The 23,120-nt window shown below is 42.5% G+C and overlaps 1 protein-coding gene across 1 annotated transcript; it reads right to left on the reverse strand.

Moving 5' to 3' along the window:
- Positions 1 to 17,767: 17,767 nt before the first annotated feature.
- On the reverse strand, positions 17,768 to 20,118 carry LOC147901016 (putative 12-oxophytodienoate reductase 11). The gene is made up of 5 exons (XM_087375441.1): positions 19,898 to 20,118; positions 19,527 to 19,667; positions 19,248 to 19,378; positions 18,843 to 19,022; positions 17,768 to 18,589 (listed from the first exon to the last, which is right to left on the reverse strand). The coding sequence occupies exons 1-5, from the start codon at positions 20,011 to 20,013 to the stop codon at positions 17,931 to 17,933; spliced, it is 1,227 nt and encodes a 408-aa protein (XP_087231567.1). The 5' UTR covers positions 20,014 to 20,118; the 3' UTR covers positions 17,768 to 17,930.
- Between the last annotated feature and the right edge of the window lie 3,002 nt (positions 20,119 to 23,120).

Raw genomic sequence — 23,120 nt, forward strand, 5'->3', positions numbered from 1 at the left:
TGTTTGGGCATTTCAATATCGTAGTCGTTGTTGTGCACATCACGCATTTTTGCACCATCCATGATGTGTGCAAATTGTATCCAAACGATGCTTTCTCTGCCCTTTTTGTTTGATGCTTTGAAGACCCCATCGGCTCCGCCGTTCACGATTCCATTTGCTATGTCCAAGTTTCTGGAAAAAATTTCTATTATCATGCCTTTTTTGAGCTTTACGTCTTTGTGTAGCCCAGCAGTCTTTCTTGGATCCATGGGTATCCAATTTTTTTGCTACATGTTTTGTGCCTATGGTCTTTGGCTGGCAAAACATGTTCTTCGGCCTGTGTCATGTCAAACACATATTCGTTGTGTTTATCCTTTGTTGCATTGGTGTATCTAACAAGTGTTGTGTTGCAAGTTTGCTTGGTATTTGGCAGATGTGCGCTGAGTTTAGGATGCATATGTCTATTGTTGTTTGCTTGCCTATGTGTATTGTATTCAAAAGTTCTAGAAATGGACCGTCTGATTGTCTCATGGGCTCCTCTAGTTCGTAGCAATGTATGTGTGTTTCCCAACATGAACTCATAGCATTGCTGTTTCTCATGAGCTTGGAAAATATCCATGAATCTTTGATGGGGCTTGCTTGAAACAAGTCCCCTGTCAAAAGTACATCCACCTTGCCAAATGGCAGTTGATGTTTGTGCTTTATTTCACGCATTCGCAAATCCACAGCAACGAAGGTACTTACTCCGACCAAGGAAATCTTGTCAATGACAAATAGCTCGATGTTCCCTTATGTAGCTGTTAGGCGATGCGGTTTCTCTACTGAGAGAGCTGTGTATGTCGATGCTAGTAATATTAAATGGAGCGTTATGTGCAAAGTGCTCCCTCCAATCCCTCTGGCCACCTTTCCTGTATATGCCATCAGTAGCACTCGTGGCAAGTCTGGGTCCGTTGTTTTGTTGTGGGAGTATAAACGCTAGAGGGCTTGCACTATGACCTTTGTAGTGTATGTCTACCCCGAGCCAGCATTCCTAGAAATGAATAAGCCAAATCGCTCATTTGGCCATAGCCTTTTCTTCAATAAGATGTCATAAACTATTGCGCATTGGTTGGTGTTTGTGTGCCAGTATAGCTGCCTTCTCTAAGAGTTGCTCAAAAGTGAGCATGGTTGTTTCCTTGTTAAGTAGAATTTTTCAGATACGCTTGTAGTCGTTCTTGTGGCGAGATCTATCGGTCGAGTCTTGTAGTGGTTGCAATATATGCATGGTTTTGAACAGTGCACGCAGAAAATCAAAACGGCATTATTTTTTGTTTTTTTTTCATGTTTTTCTATGGCTACGGGTCTGTATGCCCCTCAGATGGGGGGGTAGTTCGACGATGTTTATGGTGATATGTAACTCCACGAATTGCTCCACAGTACTGTCTTCGGCTTGCGACACGGTGTTGTATTCGGCATGTTGTACGTGCATGAAGGAAATGTTCTTGGCAATGCACATGAGGACGCCCGCATCTATAAACTCTTGCACCAAGCGTGCTAGTGTCTAATGAGTGTCTAATGCCTCTCAACCACAACAATCAACTATGTGGGAGACAAATGTAGTTAGCGAGGAACGTGATGTGAGGTTTGTAAGTAGAAAAACATGTACTTGGCAATGCTCACTGTAGCACAATCTTCAGGGTTGGGGCCATTAACTACGATGATCTGGTCGGACGGTGGACCATTTAGGTCAACTTTGACAACAACGAATGCAATCATCTCCATTAATGATACAAAGGATGCCTTGGTGGTTTCGACTTGGTTCACAGCCCATGGTGCATACAATCTTATTGATTTTTTAGAGACAAAAGATATTGCACCATCAAATGGTTCACCCTTGAGAATGGTTTTGGTTGCATCAAGACACAATGACACAAAGGAGGTTCCACCCTCACCTATGGTTTTCTTGGTGATGGCTGCACTCCTCAAATTGGTTGCAGGCAACGGGTTTTTTTCCTTTGTCACAGCAACCGCCACAGGCATGCATGCATGCAACAACCTCCACAGGCATAATTGCATGCATTTGTACCCCTCGTCTGAGATTGTCATAGTCCTTAATCCTATCCAATCCTCGCTTAAGCAAGAGGCTCTATAGAGGCCGTCTTGTGTGGCCACAAAGAACTCAAGAGCTCGATCTCTTAATCCACCGTTGCAAACATGTCAACAAGCGTTTGCAGCATCACTGTGCAATGTACCACTATGTCTATTTTCCCATCAATTGATAATTTGAAGCATCATGTTCGACTTGGAAGTAAGGCAACCAAGATTTTTTGGAGTAGCGAGTATAAGCTGGAGAAGGAGGAAAAAAAAATTAGAGCACAACGAATTGCAAGGTTCAACATGAGCAAGACGAACGATGAGAAGCCTAGTTCAAGACGCATGCACGAAACAAGTAGTAAGAGATAACCAACGAATCAGAAACTGAAACATGTGTTGGTAAAGTGGGGATTCTAATCACTTAGCCGGTAGGAAACAGAGCCTTCACTTATACCTACTACTACGGCGGGCCAAAAATGGAAGCCAAACTAGCGGGACGAGTACATGTTGGTATTAAAACATTGATAGTTGGTGATATTGGTATCTAGATTCATCCTAGAATGGAAGAGTTTGAAAATGTGCAATTTATGCATGTACAAAGATCTTTTAATAAATCCAACACTATTTATACATTTTTATTGGTTCTTTTTCTATGCAATTCCTTACTATATGGCTCATAAGCATGTCAAGGGTCATTGCATATCATAATACACAACATCAAATCCAATACCATGCCCTTTGGCCTATTTGTATTTTGAAGCAATTTGGGCCACATTGGACTTGCTTGAGGGAATCCGGTATATCCAATTTTGCTTATGTGTATCACCAAAGGGGGGAAATCATGGTGGCTAAAAATTTCACACTTGCAAATTTTTTCACCTTCCACCCTGCAAATCTTCAAACATTAGCCTCATGTCACCCTGTAACCTATCCCATACATAGTCAGCTTGGCATTATCTTGTTCATTTGGTTTAGCATTATCTTCTTTACTCGAGTAAGTCATCGTCTATTCTTTGCTCGCCTCACAAAATAGCTGGTCTCTATTTTGGTGGCGGTTCAATGATTGTCTCCATGGCATCAATAGCAAGATGCAGCTCATCATGGCTTGCAAGAGAATCAGACATAGGTTGCGAGGTAGGAAAGCCAAAAAGCCTGGTCAAGGCACAAGGAATAGATTATGGGGTGATAAAAGAAATGGCACGGTGTTAAAATGGCAACAAAAGACACTTTTGCAATGTTTGCTGAGGGAGAAACATCGAGAAGAAAGAAGACTCCCTATAGAGGAGTAGTAGGAAGCAGTTGTAGATGCTTACATTTAATCATCGCCATTAGAGCGAAGAACACAAGCTGTGGTCTCACATTTGGTTGGAGCATTCAAGGCAACAACATCAGTCTATTCAAGTGAATACAAATCTTAAGTCTCCACAAGCTTTAGCCTGCACTCTAAAATTTGTAGAGTGCCAAAACAATACAGCCTACAATGGATGAATTCACTGGCCATGCCCTGCATGACTCTTAAGACTAAAACTTGCGAGAAGGGCATTAGGCTAGATCATCAATTCCATGACTTCCTCCTACCATTGTATCACCAGATGTCACTTTTGTTGGAAATATCAAGTATAGAGCAATAACCATATGTATTGACATAAAAATATCCATAATTTCAATAATTCCATGTATATTATGAAGGACAAATATGAAGGCATAACCGCTGTGAAGATTGTGGGAGAGAGGAAAGGAGTCTCACTTGTGGCTTTCTTACATGCACAATGGGGGAATACACACAAAGGTGGAGGCTGAAAACAGTTTTCCTCTTCTTAGTTGTGAAAGCCAAAAGAACTCTCTTACAAAGAAAATAGAAGAACCCTATATGTGGGTTTCAAACCAAACTCAACTAACTAAGGTGGCATACTAACTGAGCCACAAACTAGAGTAGATAAGGATAGCTGTCATCCAGCTATTATTCGTGGGCGGTGTACCAACCGCATCTCTAGCTAACAAGTCGGTGACATAAATGCACAACAGTCACCCTGGCATATCGCGAGTGGAGCTCGATATCTCAACACTCCCCCTCGAGCTCAATCCCAATTCCTGCACACCAAGCAGGTCTCTGAACTTGCACAGCTTCTCTGCGCCCAATGCTTTCGTGAATATGTCAGCCACCTGATCCTCTGTGCTGACATAAACTAGATCAATAAGACCTAGTAAAACCTTCTCCCGCACATAGTGATAATGCACCTCAATGTGCTTTGTTCTAGCATGAAAGACTGGGTTCTTTGCCAAATGTATACTGCTCATGTTGTCACAATAAATGACAACCGGCCCATCTGTAGACTGATGCATATCATAAAGTAGCTTATGCAACCAAGCTACCTCACATGCAGCCATTGCTGCACCCCTGTACTCAGCCTCTGTGCTCGACAGGGCAACTGTAGGCTGTTTCTTGCTGCTCCAAGTGACTGCAGCACTCCCAAAAGAGAACACATATCCACTGGTAGATCGTCTATCTGAAATGCTACCAGCCCAATCAGCATCAGTGTATCCATGCAACTGTATCTGAACCCCAGCCTCATAAAATAGTCCATACTGCAATGTGGACTTCACATACCTGAGTATGCGTCTAGCCGCATCCAAATGCGATTTCCTTGGAGCCTGCATAAACTGACTTACCAACCCAACAGCATAGCTCAAATCTGGCCTGGTAATAGTCATGTAAATTAAACTTCCTACTATGCGTCTGTACATAGTAGGGTCTTCCAGAAGCTCACCTGCATCTGCGCTCAGCTTCACATTCTGCTCCAAAGGAACTAAAATAGGCTTACAGCCTGTCATCCCATATTTGGACAGCATGTCCAATCCATACTGCCTCTGTAAGAACTGTATCCCACTTGGTGATCTAATCACCTCAATGCCCAAGAAATAACGCAGCTCTCCCAAATCCTTCATCTCAAACTTCTGCCTCAATAGCATTTTCACATGAAGGATATCTTCATCACTATCACCTGTGATGATCAAATCATCAACATAAATGACCAGCAGCATAATCCCTTTCTCTGTTTTTCTCACATAGAGTGAGAAATCTGCCTTGGAAATCTGAAAGCCAATAGTGACAAGATACTGTCCTATCTTGTCAGACCATGCTCTAGGTGCTTGCTTCAAGCCATACAAGGCTTTCTTCAACTTGCAAACAAACTCAAGATGAACAGCATGAACATAACCTGCTGGCTGCTCCATAAAGACCTCTTCTTGCAAATCACCATGCAAGAAGGCATTCTTTACATCCATCTGATGTAAAGACCATCCCTTTGATGCAGCCATAGCAATGGCTGCTCTTATGGTTGCCATCCTTGCAACCGGGCTGAAAGTTTCTTCATAATCAATGCCATATGTCTGTGCATACCCCTTGACAACTAATCTTGCCTTGTATCTATTCACAGAACCATCTGCACTGTGCTTGATCTTATAAACCCACTTACAGCCAATTGTATTCTTGCCTTTAGGCAAAGGCACCAATTCCCATGTAGCATTAGCATCCAAGGCATCCATTTCTTCATCCATGGCTTTCTCCCATTTTTCATTTCCCATGGCTTGCTCAAAAGAAGTGGGTTCTGGTTCCTGTATCACTTTGACCATATAGGCATAGTGAATGGCTATAAATCCATCATATTTCAGCCTATCCACAGGATACCTAACCCTAGTAGACCTGCGCAAAATAGGCTCACTTCCAGGTGCTCTCAAAACATCCCTGGTCTTCCTTACTCCAGGTGTAACAACAGAGGGAATACCCAACTCATCATCAATGCTCTATTCTGAGCCACTGGATTCACCATCCACACAAGAGTGACCTGCATTCACATCAAACATGGGCTGATCTACCTTCTCTTTTCCTTTTCGTGATACCTGCGTACCACTCTTTGCATTGCTTTGAGGGGATTCTCCTGATCTCAATCTGCCTGTCCATGGCGAAGCATGTGAACCACTGGTAGAGGACACTCCAGGTCCACTGATATTTTATGATTGCTACTGTGCATTCTGTGCAGCATTACCATTTTGTGCATCTACATCAATCATCACATTTACTGGTTTATACCAGCTGCTCATCTCATCAAAAACAACATCTCTGCTCACTGTGAACTTACGTGTAGAAGGGTTATAGCATCTATACCCTTTCTGCTGCAGAGAATAACCAATAAAGATGCACTTCTCAGCTTTTGGATCCAACTTGGACCTCAACTCATTTGGCACATGGACATAGGCAATGCAACCAAAAATCTTCAAATGAGAAATATCTGGTTTCCTACCAGTATACATCTCCTCTGGCGTCATGCCATGTATTGCTACAGTGGGAGTCCTGTTCATTATATAGACTGCTGTAGCAACTGCTTCAGCCCAATAATAATCTGGTAGATCTTTTTCATTTAGCATAGCCCGAGATACCTCTCCAATATGCCTGTTTTTTCTTTCTGCAATTCCATTTTGCTGTGGGGTATGGCTGCATGAATATTGCTGCTTTATACCATGCTCCTGCAAGAACCTTGCAAACTCATTTGAGAGGTACTCTCCCCCTCCATCTGACCTTAGGCATTTTATTTGCAGGCCTGTTTCTTTTTCAACCATAGCTTTGAAAGCTTTGAAGTGCCCAAACACTTCACTTTTCTTTTTCATAAAATACACCCACAGTTTTTTGCTGAAGTCATCAATAAATGTGACAAAATAGTGACAGCCTCCAATAGATGCAGCTTTTGTAGTCCACACATCAGAGTGGATTAATTCCAATGGCTTTTTACTCTCTTGAACATGCCTAGGAAAAGGTTTCCTTACCTGTTTCCCAAATTGACAGGCTTCACAAACCTTGTGCATTTCTGCAACCTTGAATTTAGGCAATCCTGCAACAATATTTTGGGCTTGCATTGATTTAAGTCACTGTATATTAACATGACCAACGAGTTTGTGCCAGATATCAATATCTGCAACTACACCGGTCCCATGTGCAAACATTGCTGCACTCAATTCAGGCATGTCCGCATCCAATGTAAACATCCTACCCTTCTTCTTTCCTTTTGCTATCAAGCGACCATTATTTTTCATATCCTCAACAAAGCATCCATGAGGATTAAATCTGACTTGCAAGCCCTGCTCAACCATCTGACCAACAGAAACCAGGTTCTTAGTGATGTTTGGGACATGAAATACATCAGACAAGTATTTCTTTTTCCCATCTTGCATAGACAAAGGGATTTTGCCAATTTGCACAATAGGATGTGCAGTATCATCACCAGTCTCCACAAATCCTGGCTTTTCCATTTTCCTTGCATCTTGCATCCATTCTGCATGACCTGTCATGTGGCTTGATGCACCTGAGTCAACATACCACACATCATTTTGTTCTTCTGCACTTGTCACAGAATTGGTCATATGCTGCACCATAAATAGATGCTCATTTCTGTCATAAACGTAGCTGCATCTCTAAAGAGAGTCGAACACCAAAGGCCTTCTTGCAACACTTTACATGCCATAATGTCAGTCAGCAAAGTGATAGCCTACTATCTCGAAATGTGCTTCTTTGAGCACGTCGATGTATTCATGCTCACACATGCATCTATGCATGATGCCACCATTGCCCATGCGGTATAGCTATAATCCGTTGAGATGCCATTCTTGGACACTATGTGTTCAAGAAACATGCCATCTTTGACCCAGAATTGACACTTGAGGGGATTCAAGGATATACCATACAACCTACACCTCGCTAGGACCACTTTTAGGTATCTCAACCATGTTGAATTCATGCACACATCATCCAAGAAGACTTCCACAAAGTCCCCTAGGTACTCCTTGAAGACGGTGATCATCAACGGCTAGAATGTGGCAGATGCATTGGTAAGCCCAAATATCATTACTTTGGCTGCATACACACCTCGCTCGGTTGTGAAGGTGGTTTTATGTTGATCCTACGGAGTGATGGATACCTGATTGTATCTTGAGAATCCATCTAGGAAGCTATAAGCTTCCTTTTTGGCTACTCTTTCTAGAACATGATCCGTGAAAGGCAAGGGATAGTGGTCATGCCTGGTGGTAGCATTGACTTTTTTTAGATCCATGCATACTCAAATCTTTCCATTCCTCTTTAGGACTATCATGATGGGTGACACCCAGTCTGGATGCTCTATCTCATAGATGAATCTTGCATCTATGAGTTTTTGGATCTCCTCTCTACTATTAGTGCATATTTGGGATTCATAGGATAGGGACGCTGACGCACTGGCCTGACATTGTCTAGAATGGGTATCATGTGTGTTGCATGACTTCAACGGGCACACCCTTCATATTTGTGTTTTTCCAGGCCATGCTGTCCTTGTACTCTCAAAGGAGGGCAATTAAAATATTCTCCTCATTGGGGGTGAGGTCATCTTCTATGAATATTGGTTGTGGGTCCTCCCCTTCTGGCGCTAGGTTTACCTCCTTAACCTTAGCTAGGTCAGCGTATCCTGGGAAGCACCCTCCTTCCTGAGTTCTCTTGGCATATAGGTATAAGATCTTGCAGTCCCTGATTGTGTAGGCCTTGTAATGGGAAGGTACTTGTCATAGATCCTCCTTTCCTTCATCCTCCTCCTCCACTCCCCTTGGGGTGGTATTCCTCTTGCTCCTAGAATGAGCATTTGGGCTTTTGGGAGTTGAGAGCTTCAAACCTGAGAGGGGCTCCTTCATAGCACTTATGAAGCCAACCAGGGAGGTAACCTTGCTCAATCATGCTCCCCAATTGGAGGAGAGCACATGGTGAGCGGTAGTGGCACCCTCATAAGTTAGCCAGTAGAGGTCCAATTTGACCCTTACTATCCCCTTGCTCACCTAGCAAGGTTTGAGCATGTTAAACATTCTAAGGGAAACCACCGTGCCCAACTCTTCATGCTCGGGTGTTGTTATTTGAAACCCTATTCTTTTTGGGACATTGATGTTTGCCACAATGTGCATCCAATTCTGAAAGAACTCTAATGAGTCATACCAAAATTCATCTGCCTCCTTCTCCTCTTCTTTTCCACAAGTTTGGAATAGTTTCAGGGATGTAGTCCTATCGAATGTGTTGGATTCCACGGCAAATAGTTGTCTCGACAATGGGTGGGCCTTGTATGTATGCAAGTCCACTCACATGATTTGCTCCTCATGTCATAAATAGATGTTATCAACGCGCCAATCATGTACGAGTCCGGGCGTTCACAAAAAGGGCATGCCTAGGATGGCTTCATATCTAGGCTACTGGGTAGAGTCCATGATTACAAATCTAATAGGGTACGTGAAGTCAAATACCTTAATGTTAAAATGTGTAAGGACTCCCAAGGGTTTAGTAGTTTTGCTATCGGTGGCTAGCTTCAATACTAGGTGGGTTTTCTTGAGAGAAGGTTTTCCCCACCCCTCCCAGCATTCCTTGGTGCAAACACTCACACCCGCTCCCCCATCTAGGATGGCATCAACCTTTTGGTTCTAGTAGGTAATGGGGATAGTTGCATTAGTATCATCACCTCTAAAGTATTGGCCTAACTTATTGATAGGGACCTTGGGTAGGTTATGGTTTTCCTCTTATGAGTGGTCGACTTTGGGGCTTGGTAGGTCTTGGGGGCAGGAATCACCCATTCATCTAGTTTGAGAGGTCTCACCAAAGGGTGGGATTCCCTCTTAACAAGGATGCAATTGGTGTCTTAACCTCTGTGGAGAGGAAGGCTGCTAACCTAGAACTATCACATCACTCTTGAGAGGTCCCCCTACCTACTGATAGCAGATCCTCGAGACCGTAAATGTCTCCTTCCTCTCATAGGTTCTGTAGTACTGGGTCCTCTTGGAGCATTTGCTGCATCAAGTTCGGAGCCTCTGATCTACCGAAGCTGGATCATTCCTCTTCTTCCACCCTCTCTGGCACCCTAAGTGCCTTTGCCCCTCTATGAGTGGTCAGGCGGTCCGTGTGGATGGTATCTGACCCTCTATTAGCCTTTGAGCTTATGCTCAAATTTCTCCTGGAATTTCTGTACCAAGTTTTGAGCATCTATTAAGTGTTGTTCTTTTTGTGAAAGCCAAAGGAGTTTCCTACTCCGATATAGCGTGATGCGCATACCAAGAATATGACCTACAAGTCCCAATCCTTCATATTAAAGGCCTCATGCAACTTGGCCTTTAATGCATCTAGCTCATAAGTATTCTTGCTAGCCAATAGCATATCATCCACATATAGTGCCAAGCAAGGATGATTTTTTTCTCTTACTTTCGTTAAGAGGCGAAACTTTTATATTGGTGTCGAAAGTTTATATGGCCTAATAAAAATAAAGGTTGGAAACATTCGCCAAGATTTGAAACTTTATGATTAAAATCTTAAAATTTCGCAAAGATTTACAACTTTTTCTTCAAATTTTAAAAGAAAATATAAAAAATTATAAGATGTTCTATCAAAATTATGAAACTAAAAAAACAAGCTCGATAAACTTTCGCCAAGATTTTATATTAATATATACATATAGCTTCGATAAAAACATCCCTGGTGCCAAGATTATCAGGCTATTATCCTTAGCCCTTTTAGTGTAGAGGCAGTGATCAATTTTACTCGTTCTAAAACCCTGGGACCGAATGAAAGCATCAAACTTCTGATACCATTCTCTAGGCGCTTGCTTAAGACCATAGAGACTCTTCTTCAGCTTGCAAACTAAATGCTCTTTGCCCTTTTCTTCAAAGCCTTCTGGCTGTACCATGTAAATTTCCTCATGCAAATTCCCATGCAAGAAAGCTGTCTTGACATCCATTTGCATAAGATCCATATCCTCTGATGCCACTAGTCCAAGCATGCATCTAAGTGTGATCATCTTCACAACCGGAGAGAATATCTCATCAAAGTCCACACCCTTCTCTTGCTTGAACCCTTTAGCGACCAAACGGGCCTTGTACCTAGGCACATCATCACCTGTGACCTTCATCTTGTAGAGCCATTTACATGGCAATGATTTCTTTCCATGTGGCAAAGAAACCAAGTCCCAAGTCTTATTCTTCATAAGTGAACTCATCTCTGATTGCATAGCATACTCCCACTTGCGTTGATCCTTGCGCATCATAGCCTCTCTATAGCAAGAAGGCTCCCCGCAATCAGTAAGCATCACATAGTCTATCCCTGGAACAAACCTATTAGGCGGTCTAGACACTCACATCCTGCTTGCTCTTGCTATCGAATTCTCTCTCCTTCCTCTTTGTATGCTGTTTTGGTGTTTGTTCTCAAAACTTCAATCTTTCTACTTGATTGCCTTTTCTCTTTCCATTGCCAGAACTTCTCTTTTTTCTCTTATTTCTAGTTCATCTTGGATTTTTTTCTGGTTTTTTCTCTTTTCCTTCTCTAGAACTTGTCTTTTCTTCTCTCTAAATCCCTAAATATCTCTTTCCTCTTCTTCTCCTTGCAAATACACTATTTCCTTCTTCTTTGTGGGCTGTTTTTCGTGACTGTTTTTTCTCTTTTATCACTTTATAGGTATCTCTTTTATCACTTTATAGGTACCCCCTTTTTGGGTTCCATCTTCTTCAAAAGACATGGCTGAATACTCTTATGAAAAAACTTTTCAAAAGGATCGATTGGCTCAATGCAAAAAGCAAAAGCAGGTTGAGGGTCAGCATGACCCCGTGCATGATTCTGTTGAAGCACAACTGGTGTATGATGTCATGCACGAAGGATCGCAGACACAAGGAAAGAGTGGAAAGACTCTGTTCCATCGGTTGGTCTCATGGTTGCACTCCTGCACTTCTGGCTGTGCTACCTGCAGAGATTTGCTCCCAAACTCGAAATAGGAAAGCAACACAGATTGAGACGCCCTTCGCGGTGTGGCGAGAGCGCAGTATATGCTGCGGGAGTGACTTTATTTTTCTGATTTGAGGCCGTTTCGGGGCCCGTTTTGAAGGCGGAAGTTCTTCACAGGCACTCAAAAAAAGGCCCTGTTTTTTGCTGTGCGACCACTGCGCGCGGCTAGTCGGTGGAAAGGTGCCGCAGAAATTGCATTGTATGCCTGTGTGCAGAGATATATGGAATGTCCACATGTCGATTAGCAGCAGTTTATCACAGTCTGGAGCAAATTTGGAGGCCTAGAACATGGCGTTAGCATGCCAATATTTTGCATGGAGTTGTACAGAAAATTGGCACATGAGTAGGGGTAGGCATGGAGGTCTACAAGAGGCTACAAGGACCTGGAGCAAATAATGTCTTCAAGAGGCTACAAGGAGCTACAGCAAAGAATGCAACAAAGCATTTGGATCAGCCTATTATTGGTGTAAGAAGATTTTAGTTTGGTGTGGATCCCAATCTAGATCATAACTTTCCCTACATGTTTCCATGGAAAGAGAGCAAGCCAGACAAGATCCGGAGCTGCTAAAGCTACTTAGCACCAACTTTTGAAGATACATAATCTAGAACTATTGTTGACACTGCAATGGTTAAAACAATTGGCAATGTTACATGTGCAATGAAGGTAGCATATTTGATGGTAATTTGATATCTATACTTTTTTTAAATTCTTTCTAGGATGCAAAATTTTATGCTTCAAACATTAAGCTCCAAATGTATTCTCTTGGAAAACATTGACCACACACTATGACTAACGTTATTGATATATCTTGTGGAGCTATTGAGATTGCTTACTTGCACATGAAGTGGACATCAAGGAGCAATCCATAGATGAATATGGTCTAAGTACAAGATGTCATTCCTTGGATGCAACATTACTTATATTCAATGACTTGGTATTGCCTCTATGTTAGGATCATGATGTATGCTTACATGATGCCAAAGATGTCATTGATGTTAATGCATTCTTTGTTGTGGATTAATATGTACCTCATGTGTATAATCGTTTTTATGAGAAGGATTGTTGAATGAATGAAGTGGGTGTTCTTCATCTTCAAAGGATATGGTAGCATAGACTAGTTGATAAGGGCACAAGTGTTTGTTGAGCTTCTGTCTCCTAGTCTCTATACTAGCATAGACTAGTTGATGAGGGCACAAGTGCTCGATGAGCTTCTTGTTTAGAATGTTGTCTCCTAGTCTATGCACTACTTGCCAAATCGGGGGATCGAGCTCTCCTAGTCACTGAGAAAACATCCTAATACAACACTAATCTAAGGAGGATGCAACCTAAGTGCAAACATGATGAAGAGAGTGCTCATGACATGTACCTCAAGTCAATTAGGTTCCAAGATAGATTAGCTTGGACTCATTAAGAGAATCTTGAGATAGTGCAAAGTGCTTGATTTAATATTACTTCAAATGAACCTCCCTTTTATAGGTGAGGGTACTTACATCCATTTGCTTGCTCACATGTGGGATAACTCCTCCATGCCCTGTGGTAGCTTGCCCTTTACTCATACCTTTTCTCTACATGTGCTCATGGCACCACAACTCTCAACACCTCCCCTTGGTGCCATGATTCTTTGGCTACTGCAAGGTGGTTAGACATGAGTTACAAATCCATCACCTCCCCTTAGTGCTCGCATTGCTACTTAAGGTGGTAAAGTGTCGTTTTTTACATGTCAATACCTCCCTTGGGTGCTTTCATAGCTACTCTCAAGTGGTCAGGCTTGATTTACAAACATATGGGCTGAAGGTGGAAAGGATTTTACTTTTCAGTGCTTCATGTCAATGGCGTTCACTTTTTCGCTTGACATAGCTTGATGCATGATGCTTTGTTCTTCCATGTGCCTTAATGCTTTCTGTGTGGATGCCATGCTTTCTGCAATGGTCATCTCATGCACTTGTGCTTTTGGCATGATTTTTGCATTCATGCGTCGCTTTTCTATTTGTTGCAAAGGTCTTACCAATTGATTTCTTTCAATATTGGAAATGTCTAATTGCTAACAATGATTTTGATTTGACAAGTGCGTAGAGATTGAAAAGACAATCATTTTTCCTTTTTGGACCATGTCCAAATTCTTCCTAGATTGCAAGTTACGCCTTGTCAAAGTTTTTGTGAAGAAGAGGGCCTTTGATGATGTGGCACAGGGATTCACATGCTGAATTCCATACTGTACTTAGCAAGGGACTCTGTGCTTAGGTGACACTTGGTGATGTGGCAATAGTTAACCAATCCTAACCCTAACCATGGTGAATCTTTAACATAGTGGTAAATTTGACCAACCTTATCTGCATGTTGACCACACCTTGGCTAATCAAGGTAAAACTTATCCTGGTTAAATTCTATTTGCCACATGGCAATCAGCTAGGTGGCCTAAGGTGTGAAACCTTAGGTTGAAGCTTCCATGCAGAGAAGCGATGACGGCGAGAGGTGGACGGAATGGCGTGGCGATGGAGCGATGAAGCTTGTGGGTTGAAGTCATCTAAGCGATGCTGTCTGTCATGGGAGCTGTTGATTGCACTGGGAGCTTGGCTCAATGGCAAATTTCGCCTCCATCACGGGAGCCGCTGGAGATGCTTGGGTCATCGTCTACTACTTTTGCTAGCCTTGGGCTGCACCTTAGGAGCTTGCTTTGTTGTTGGCTGCCTCATCGATGCTGGCTATGCGTGCATACTGCCTGTTGTGGTCGTCACTTGCTGGCCATTGCAAAGTCGTTCGGTTAAAGGCGGCCATTTGAGGGCTGGTGTAGAGTCAAGGTTGGAGAGGGAGTGCTTGGCTGTGAGCTATGTGCAATTCGAAGGAGCCGTGGTAGAGCTATTGTAGAGAGGAGAGCTTTGAGCCTTATAGTCGGTGTAGGAGCTCCTTGCAGCTCACACATAGGTGCTTGCTTGTTAGGTCGTAGGGAGCGGCCTAGTTGCTGGAGATGTAGGCTACAACGCAGCCAAAGTTGCTACTGTAGAAGGAGCTACTGGCCGAAGCTGGAGCTCACAAAGGAGACCAGGAAACGAGAGCTTGTTGCAGGTTACAGTTGGGATAGGAGGTCGCAGACATGCTTGCTGGGAGTGTCGGTGTTCCTCTTAGATTTCTTTCAACAGAGAGACTCTTTCTCCCTATGAATCTGAACCTTTGAAGCTCTCTCTCACAATGAAATTTCTCTCAATCTCATGGAGGAAATGGCATCTCTATTCCTCATGAAGCAACTCTCACAAACTAAATCTCTCTCTTAACAAAATGAATGGATATAAATTCCTATCACATGAACGGAAATTTCTCTATCAAAGGATGGATGAAGATCTCTCACCAGAAGTGGACTCTCACGGAGAACACTCAAGAGGCTCTCAATCAAGAAATCTACATTTAATCTAGGAGAGCTAGGACCTAAGCTCTGATACCATGTCAAATCGGGGGATTGAGCTCTCCTAGTCACTGAGAAAACATCCTAATACAACACTAATCTAAGGAGGATGCAACCTAAGTGCAAACATGATGAAGAGAGTGCTCATGACATGTACCTCAAGTCAATTAGGTTCCAAGATAGATTAGCTTGGACTCATAAAGAGAATCTTGAGATAGTGCAAAGTACTTGATTTGATATTACTTCAAATGAACCTCCCTTTTATAGGTGAGGGTACTTACATCCATTTGCTTGCTCACATGTGGGATAACTCCTCCATGCCATGTGGCAGCTTGCCCTTTGCTCATACCTTTTCTCTACATGTGCTCATGGCACCACAACTCTCAACACTAGTCACATGATGCATAACGGTGAGGAAGCAACAACTTATTCTTGAATGGTGCAATTCAAGCTTGTCTCTCCAAATGTAGTTATGATTATTTGCATCTTGAAAGCCATTGGCAACATTGGGAAAAACAAGCTGAAATTGTCAAAATAAGGCTTGCTAAGAAATGGTATCCTTCTTGCCAATGCTTTGATGGATATGTGGTTTTCTTGCAAAAGTACAAAGGCTTGGTAAGAAATGGTATCCTGCTTGCCAATGCTTTGATGGATGTGTGGTTTGCTTGCAAAAGTACAAAGGCTTGCTAAGAAATGGTATCCTTCTTGCCAATGCTTTGATGGATATGTGGATTGCTTGCAAAAGTACAAAGGCACTTGACAAGCTTCATTTTCACCTCTAAACTAATAATCCACTGATTTGATGGTCAGGAATGACCGAGGTTAAGTGGTGCAATTGTAGGATGCTAGAGTACAAGTTGGCTGGGAAAAGGTGATGTCGGTCTATTCAAAGTGGGCATAAATGATTACATTTACATAATATGGATGGTTAGCCTACTCAAACTAAGATAGCTTGAAACTGCTTGCCCATTTCTATTTGTACGTTGCTTTGCATGCCCATGTGGATGCCTTCCCTTTATCGGCTAGTCTTGGAGCTTGACCACAATTGTACACACTTGACCTTGCTCTGGTATCAGATGAGCCTTGGATTGGAAAAGTCTAATATGTTGATGGTTGTTATTGGGCATATTGGTAATATATGTGTCATAAAGGATCCACCTTTTTTTGCAATATAAAATATATCAACCTCATTTGAGCTCTTGAGAAGTTTAGTCACTCAAGTTGATACCAAACACATTGTTTCACACTAGGAGTTGCTACCCACCCTAGTCCAGACACTCACTTGGGAGTATGTTTATCATCCACCATGTAGATTGTGATTCAAAATTTGCTCTTGGATATATTCCCCTCTTAGTCTTTTGGTATCACCAGGAGTTTGAACATGTGCTGGCCATTGCCTATTTCTATTGGCACCTCTCTTACATTATATGAAAATTTAAATAATGCACATGATGTAAATATATTTTGTCTTGAGTCTCTCATATTTCCCTTAAAGTGACCCCACCAGCCGTAATGTATCTCTCACATAAGGACTTTTAAAATTCCTCTAGGGAAAAAATATATATACATTATGGGATTTATAAATTTTATAAAATTTTCCAAAGGGGGTATACTATAAGGAAATGCAAAAAATAGGTTACATAGGAATTTATAAAAGAAGCCTTGAACGCACATGATATAGACATATTACACTAAGTGACCCCTAGAGGATAGAGGGAGAGTGAAAGCCATTTACACATTGGAGAGTCGTTGAAATAGCCATATGCACACACACACACACATCTATATCCAAATTTGGCCGGGGTTCTAAAAATTATTTTTTTAAAACCAAAAAACCTAATGGTTCTCTTAGCCTTCTCTATAGCTATTCTCATGTTGCACTCCCAAGTGAAGTTCTTTGAAACACAACATTGTTCTTGCACTTCTAGAGATTTGTAATCACAACCCCTCTTATCGTTTGCCGCCAAACCACTTACAAGGCGTCATTCAGCTTTACTCAAATCACCGAGGAATGCAATCGGAATGCACTCCTCCAGCTCAAATTAATTTTGATTTGGACTTTATCTAGACTATCTCTAACTTGCTGGAGTCCTTCACATTTTTAAATTATCTAAAGGGGCATGAAACGTCCAACAGTCTTTTGCAACTCCCAGCACTTTCCGTGATATCATTCAAAGTAACTTTGGGGAACAATTAGAGCAACTCAGTTACCCTTCTTTCCGCCTCGTTTCATCCAAACCTGGAAGCGATTTCGCCCACAGAAAGCCACCTAGACTAACAGACCACCTTTCAGAGCACTTTTTCTAACAAGTCGAGGATATACCTGCAAAAAGGCTGGTTTAGTGACGAGCGCCCAATCAGACAGCCACAAAGATCTCCCCAACGAGGCATCTCCATACAAAGATCTCTTCCCACCCCCCTTTGATTTCTCTTTCCACACTTGCACTAGTCTTGCCAAAAGTTCCGACTGTGGAATCTTAATGCTGAACTCTGAAAGAAAATCAAAATACGCTATTGCAAATCCCTTTACATTGGCACCACAAAACTCCTGTTACAAATTAGCTGTGGGTGTGGAGGAGGTTAACTTATTGAATAGAAGGAGCTAGAAGTATATACAACAAGGCTCCATCTGCACGGGCAAAAGGAAAATTAACAGGAGCTTAGGTAGCAGCGGTTGAGAGTGGTTGCGAAGGAAGTTCATGCCGGATATGGAGACATGGAAAAGGTTTAGTCTCGAGCTCTTCAAGGAAAGGATAGTCTGTGTAACCCACGACAGGGTCCTGAGTGTAGAACGTATTTCTATCGTATTTGTTAAGAGGAGCGTTCAACTTAAAGCGACAAGGTAGATCAGGATTAGCTAAGAACCAACGGCCGTAAACGACCAAGTCCGCTTTGCCGGAAGCTATGGCTTCATTGCCCGTCTCCTGATTGTAGCCACCAGCAGCCAGAAAGTTTCCTCTAAATGCCTTCCTCATCGGCTCCAGACTGTGATTCTCAGCTGGCTCCCCGTTCCTCACCATCCTCGGCTCTACAAAATGCACATACAGAATGTTGCGCTTGTTGAGTTCCGTTGCCATGTACAATCCTAGGGCCTGTGGATCTGAATCCACCGCATCCGCATAGTCTGCAAACGGCGATAGGCGCACGCCCACTCTCTCTGGCCCGATCTCCTCCGCTACGGCCTTCACAACCTCCAACGTGAACCTGCACCGGTTCTCTAGTGACCCACCATAGCGATCGGTCCGATCGTTGACTCCGTCCTTCATGAATTGCTCCAGCAGGTACCCGTGCGCGCCGTGAATCTCCACCCCGTCGAAACCTGCAGCCGATGTCGAGGTATCAGTCGGGGTTAACTATTTGCAAGTAAGGCAATTTCCACAAGTTACTGCTTTCCTCAATTGAGATCTAGACGGCTGCATTGACTACGTGCGACACATCTAGTAGTGTGCAAGTTTAGAAATTCAGACTTCGTTTTGCCTTTACAAATAAGAAATTTAGACTCCATAAAGCCAGAAATGGCGTTCCTAGCGCTAATTATGTTGCGGGTACTCTCGTTGAATAAAAATCAAGACCTGCGGAAATGGCATTTCTAGCTGCCATTCTGAACTGTTGAACGATTGGTGGAATCTCCTCCGTTTCCAGAGCCCGCGGTGCGGAGTAATCGCCCATCTCTTTGCCCGACGGCATGATCAACTGACCAGCTACCTTCTTATTCGAGGAGGAAATCGGGGCCTGACCGTTCGGCTGATAAGCTGTATTGTAGATATTTTAGTACAGAATTTTCACGATAGCCCCCTACCAGCTCTCTATTGCGGCATACCTGACGGACGATTGATAGATAATTTCAGGCACTAGAGAACTGCCGCATTTCATAACTCGGAAGATTAGCAGATCAACCAGTTAACAATACTCTCACAATTTTGTTATTTGAGAGCTCAGTTATAAGTTCCCGTGAACATCGTCGATGTCCAATGTACCTGTATTAGAGACTCTGCCAACATGCCAAATCTGACAGAAAAAGATGCCTCCTTTGCCATGGACTGCCTTCACAACGGGTTTCCAAGCTTCGACTTGTTCGTCTGTCCAAATACCAGGTGTATGTGGATACCTGCATGGACAGCCAAGCACACTCACAAATGAGAGGACGGCTGTCTGTGAACGTCCCCCTCTGCGACGTGAACTTCAACAGCGTTGCAAGGGTGGACAGCTCAGGACTAAATCGTGTTGGCAATTCGTCATTGCCTAGAAAGCCTTACCCATTTCCCGTTTCGGAGACAGCAGTTGCTTCAGTAATCAACAGACCACCAGGTGTAGTGCGCTGAGTGTAGTAGACGGCTAAATGAGGCTGAGGGATGGTATTGTAGGCTCTACATCTAGTAAGCGGTGCAAGCACCACTCTGCACAGTTACGACTCAAGATGTCGATCAGATCAACGACCTTCGAACGACATATTCGTCGTAGTAGCGGACTGACTGAAAGCATCTCTAATCGCGTTTCGTTTACAACGTTTGGCAAGCGCAAACGTAAGAAAATGCGCCGCAAACAGTCAAGAGGAGAGCTCAAATAGCAGCCGACAGGCTGGATTAATTCAGCCAACAGAACCTAAGAGCTGAGAGCTGGAAATTACCGATGAGAGAGCTGGAATTGGCCTAAGCGATAGGGGGTCAAGAGGGGGACGCGCTCGCCGCAAGGGGTGCTGTGGGGATCGGCGCAGAGACCATCTTTCAGGGTTGGACCGCCCATGATATTGGCAATGCGAGCTGGCGCGTGGAAGAAAGAAGAAGCGAGCTAGGAAAGGGAGATCGATGCGAGACGAAGGTGAAGGTGAAGGGGGGAAGGGAGAGCTTTAAAAAGTGAAGTGACGACGCCATAGCCACTTGATTATTGCGCTAGTTGCGTGATTGATTGGAACTCTTTCGTATATGTGTGCGCGCGCGTCATGCGTGTGTATTTCCAACCCCCCCATTAAAAAAAAGTGTGCGTGTGTGTGTCCACCTCTGCAAGCGTGCATGTGTGTCCACCCGTGCACGCGTGTGTGTGTGTGTGTGAGAGAGAGAGATGTGCATGTGCACGTGCACGCACATGTGTGTGTGAGAGAGGGAGAGAAAGAGAGAGAGACATGTGTGTGTGAGAGAGAGAGAGACAGAGAGAGGTGTGCGCAAGTGTACTTACACATCTACACATCCAGCCTAGTGTGCTCTTACACTCGAATGCGACGAGCATGATATGACAGCCACAAAGCCCGGTATTGGCACTAACAGAAGAACTAACCATAATCTGGCCTAGAGGCAAATCTGCCAAACAACCAAAGTGCGTGCCAAAGGATAGCCCCAAAAACTATGAATGTATATTTTTTATAATGAATGGTGCTTTTTACCCAAAAAAAGAACTGTGTACGCATATACATATGAATATGCATGTGTGTGTGTGTGTGTGTGTACATATGTATATTATGTATGTGTGTATGTATATATATATATACATGTGTGTGTGTGCGTGTGTGTGTGTAGTGATATCACATGGCCCATCTTATGTGGGGAAGTTAAGGGGTTTCTATCTCCCGATCTTTTGCCAAATGTGCTTATTGCATGCGTTGTTTATTTTTTCTTTTTTTTTTGTTTTCGCCATAGTGCTAGTTGGACAATGTCCCCTCGTTTCTTAATTAACTCTCACTTACTTGAAGTGTCTTTAAATAAAGATTATGATTTAAATCTCTCTCTCTCTCTCTCTCTCTCTTTCATTTTGTCTCAAAAAGCCCTTCTTGCCTTTATAAAGAAAGTAACCTCTAGGGTCAAGCTTGAACCAGGCAGTTACTATACTATAGTACTGGTCTGTATACTCTCCCTATTCACTCTCACCTCTCATTTTTAATAATTCGCCCTCCCCCTCCCTATTCACCTATTTACCTTCTTCCAGGGAATTAACCTTGTTCACCATCGAATTAAAGCTTCTTCCGTTGAATTCATTCTCCCTTTCTTCGCCTGCATCCCACCCTCAGCCTCCACCCCGTCCCTCCCTCCCTCCCTCCCTCTCCCTCTCCCTCTCCCTCTCTCTCCCCTCTTCCTCCCTTCTCCTCTCTCCCCCCTCTCCTATTTCAGTTCTAGAGAGCCTTCACAGCCCCCTTTCTCCTCTACCTCCTCCCTTCAGACTACCCTCATATATATAGCCACCTAGGAATTTTCTCAATTCAAGGTAGATCTACTCCTAGGGAAGGCAATCAAAAACATCTTTCCCAACTTCAACAAAACTAGAAAGCATGTGGATTACGGGATGACATTTTTTAATTAATTAATCTATATGTTTTGAGAGAATTGGGGCATGTAATGCAATCATGTGATTGACTAAATAAGGCTCACATTGAGAAGAAATGGGATATTACTTAGAATAGTATAAATTCTATGAAGTGAAGAGATACTACTATTCCTAGCTTATTGGGGAATTATTCCATGGTATTTATTAGGAATTATTATTTTCTAGGGCTTGTACACAACACACACACACACACACACACACACACATAGAGAGAGAGAGAGAGAGAGAGAGAGAGAGAGAGAGAGATTTTACAAGGACATGTAAATTATGCTGTTACAAGGATGAGTCCCAAAAATGGAGTTTTATTAGGTAGATGTTTCACTTTCTTTGTATATTGTTTTTTATGCATCAATATTAATATCCTTAATAAAAGCGAAGGATCCCAAGGGAGAAGGAGAATTATAAAACATAGTTTGTATCTCAGACATAGGTCTAATAACTCTCTAATAATGATGAGTTCATGTAGTGTTTTAGTGTATTATAAAACATACTTTAAACGGTATAAATAAGAAAATCCCTTCTTGCATACGAGTCTTAGATTCCTTTGTCATATGAACCGTTTTAAGTCTATTATATGATTATTTTAAGTCCCCCTTGCATATGTGGATGTCCAAGTTTATACAAATTTATTCCCTTTAGGCTTTAATTGTATGCAAGTAACTTATGTTTGTTATGATATGCTAGATTCTTGTTTTCTAGTATTATTAATGCTACTATGAAGGATTTATAGATTCTTTTTTTCTAGTATTATTAATGTTAGCATGAACATTGCTAGTTGAAGCATAATGCTTTGTTCCTTATTTGCCTCGCAGACCTTTGCTCCTAACAAGAGTTTAATGATGATGAATTGACAGAGTGTGTATCATGCGCATTTCTTTTCTTCTTATTAAGATGAGTGCAAAAGGAAACATCAATAAGTGGGGTGCCCTTGGAGCTTGGATAGATAAAAAATATTATTAGTATTTTGGACTCTGCATCAATAAAGTACCTTACCCATAAAATAACCATTGAATATTATAGAGTCATGTCTTTGCCAAGTTGAAAATAATGACATTACAACGTGATGTGGAATTTTCTTTAAATATTAATAAAATAGCAAAAAGTCTCTAAATCCAAAAGTTTAATAATAGCAAAAAAGAAACAATGATACCAAAAGGACCCACCTTGACTTTAAGTGCACAAGAGTGCATCTTGTCCATAGATGATATGAAGACTTTCATACAGGTGAAAGGAATGGGTCCCCCCAATTGAAACGAATTCCAAAATGCCCAAAGTAGGAGGGGATGGGGTGGAAAGTCAAGCAGATGTCCCTCTAAGAGGGGCTCCCAGCCCTATTATTTATTGAGGGTGAAAACTTATAACCCTTGTAACTTATAAACTTATTGAGGGGCTCCTCCCCTGTTATTTAATATTGAGGGTGAAACCTTATAACCCCTATACTCTACTTCTTTAGAGTATCTTCTTATAGCATCTAAGCCAAAAGAGGAGACAATGTGGTGGGAAGTGATCTTAATGACCTCTGTGTTCACATGCTATAA

The sequence above is a fragment of the Dipteris shenzhenensis genome, chromosome 6, assembly GCF_047967505.1.
Source record: "Dipteris shenzhenensis isolate YYH24624 ecotype China chromosome 6, Dip_SZ_1.0, whole genome shotgun sequence".
Classification (NCBI taxonomy): domain Eukaryota; kingdom Viridiplantae; phylum Streptophyta; class Polypodiopsida; order Gleicheniales; family Dipteridaceae; genus Dipteris; species Dipteris shenzhenensis.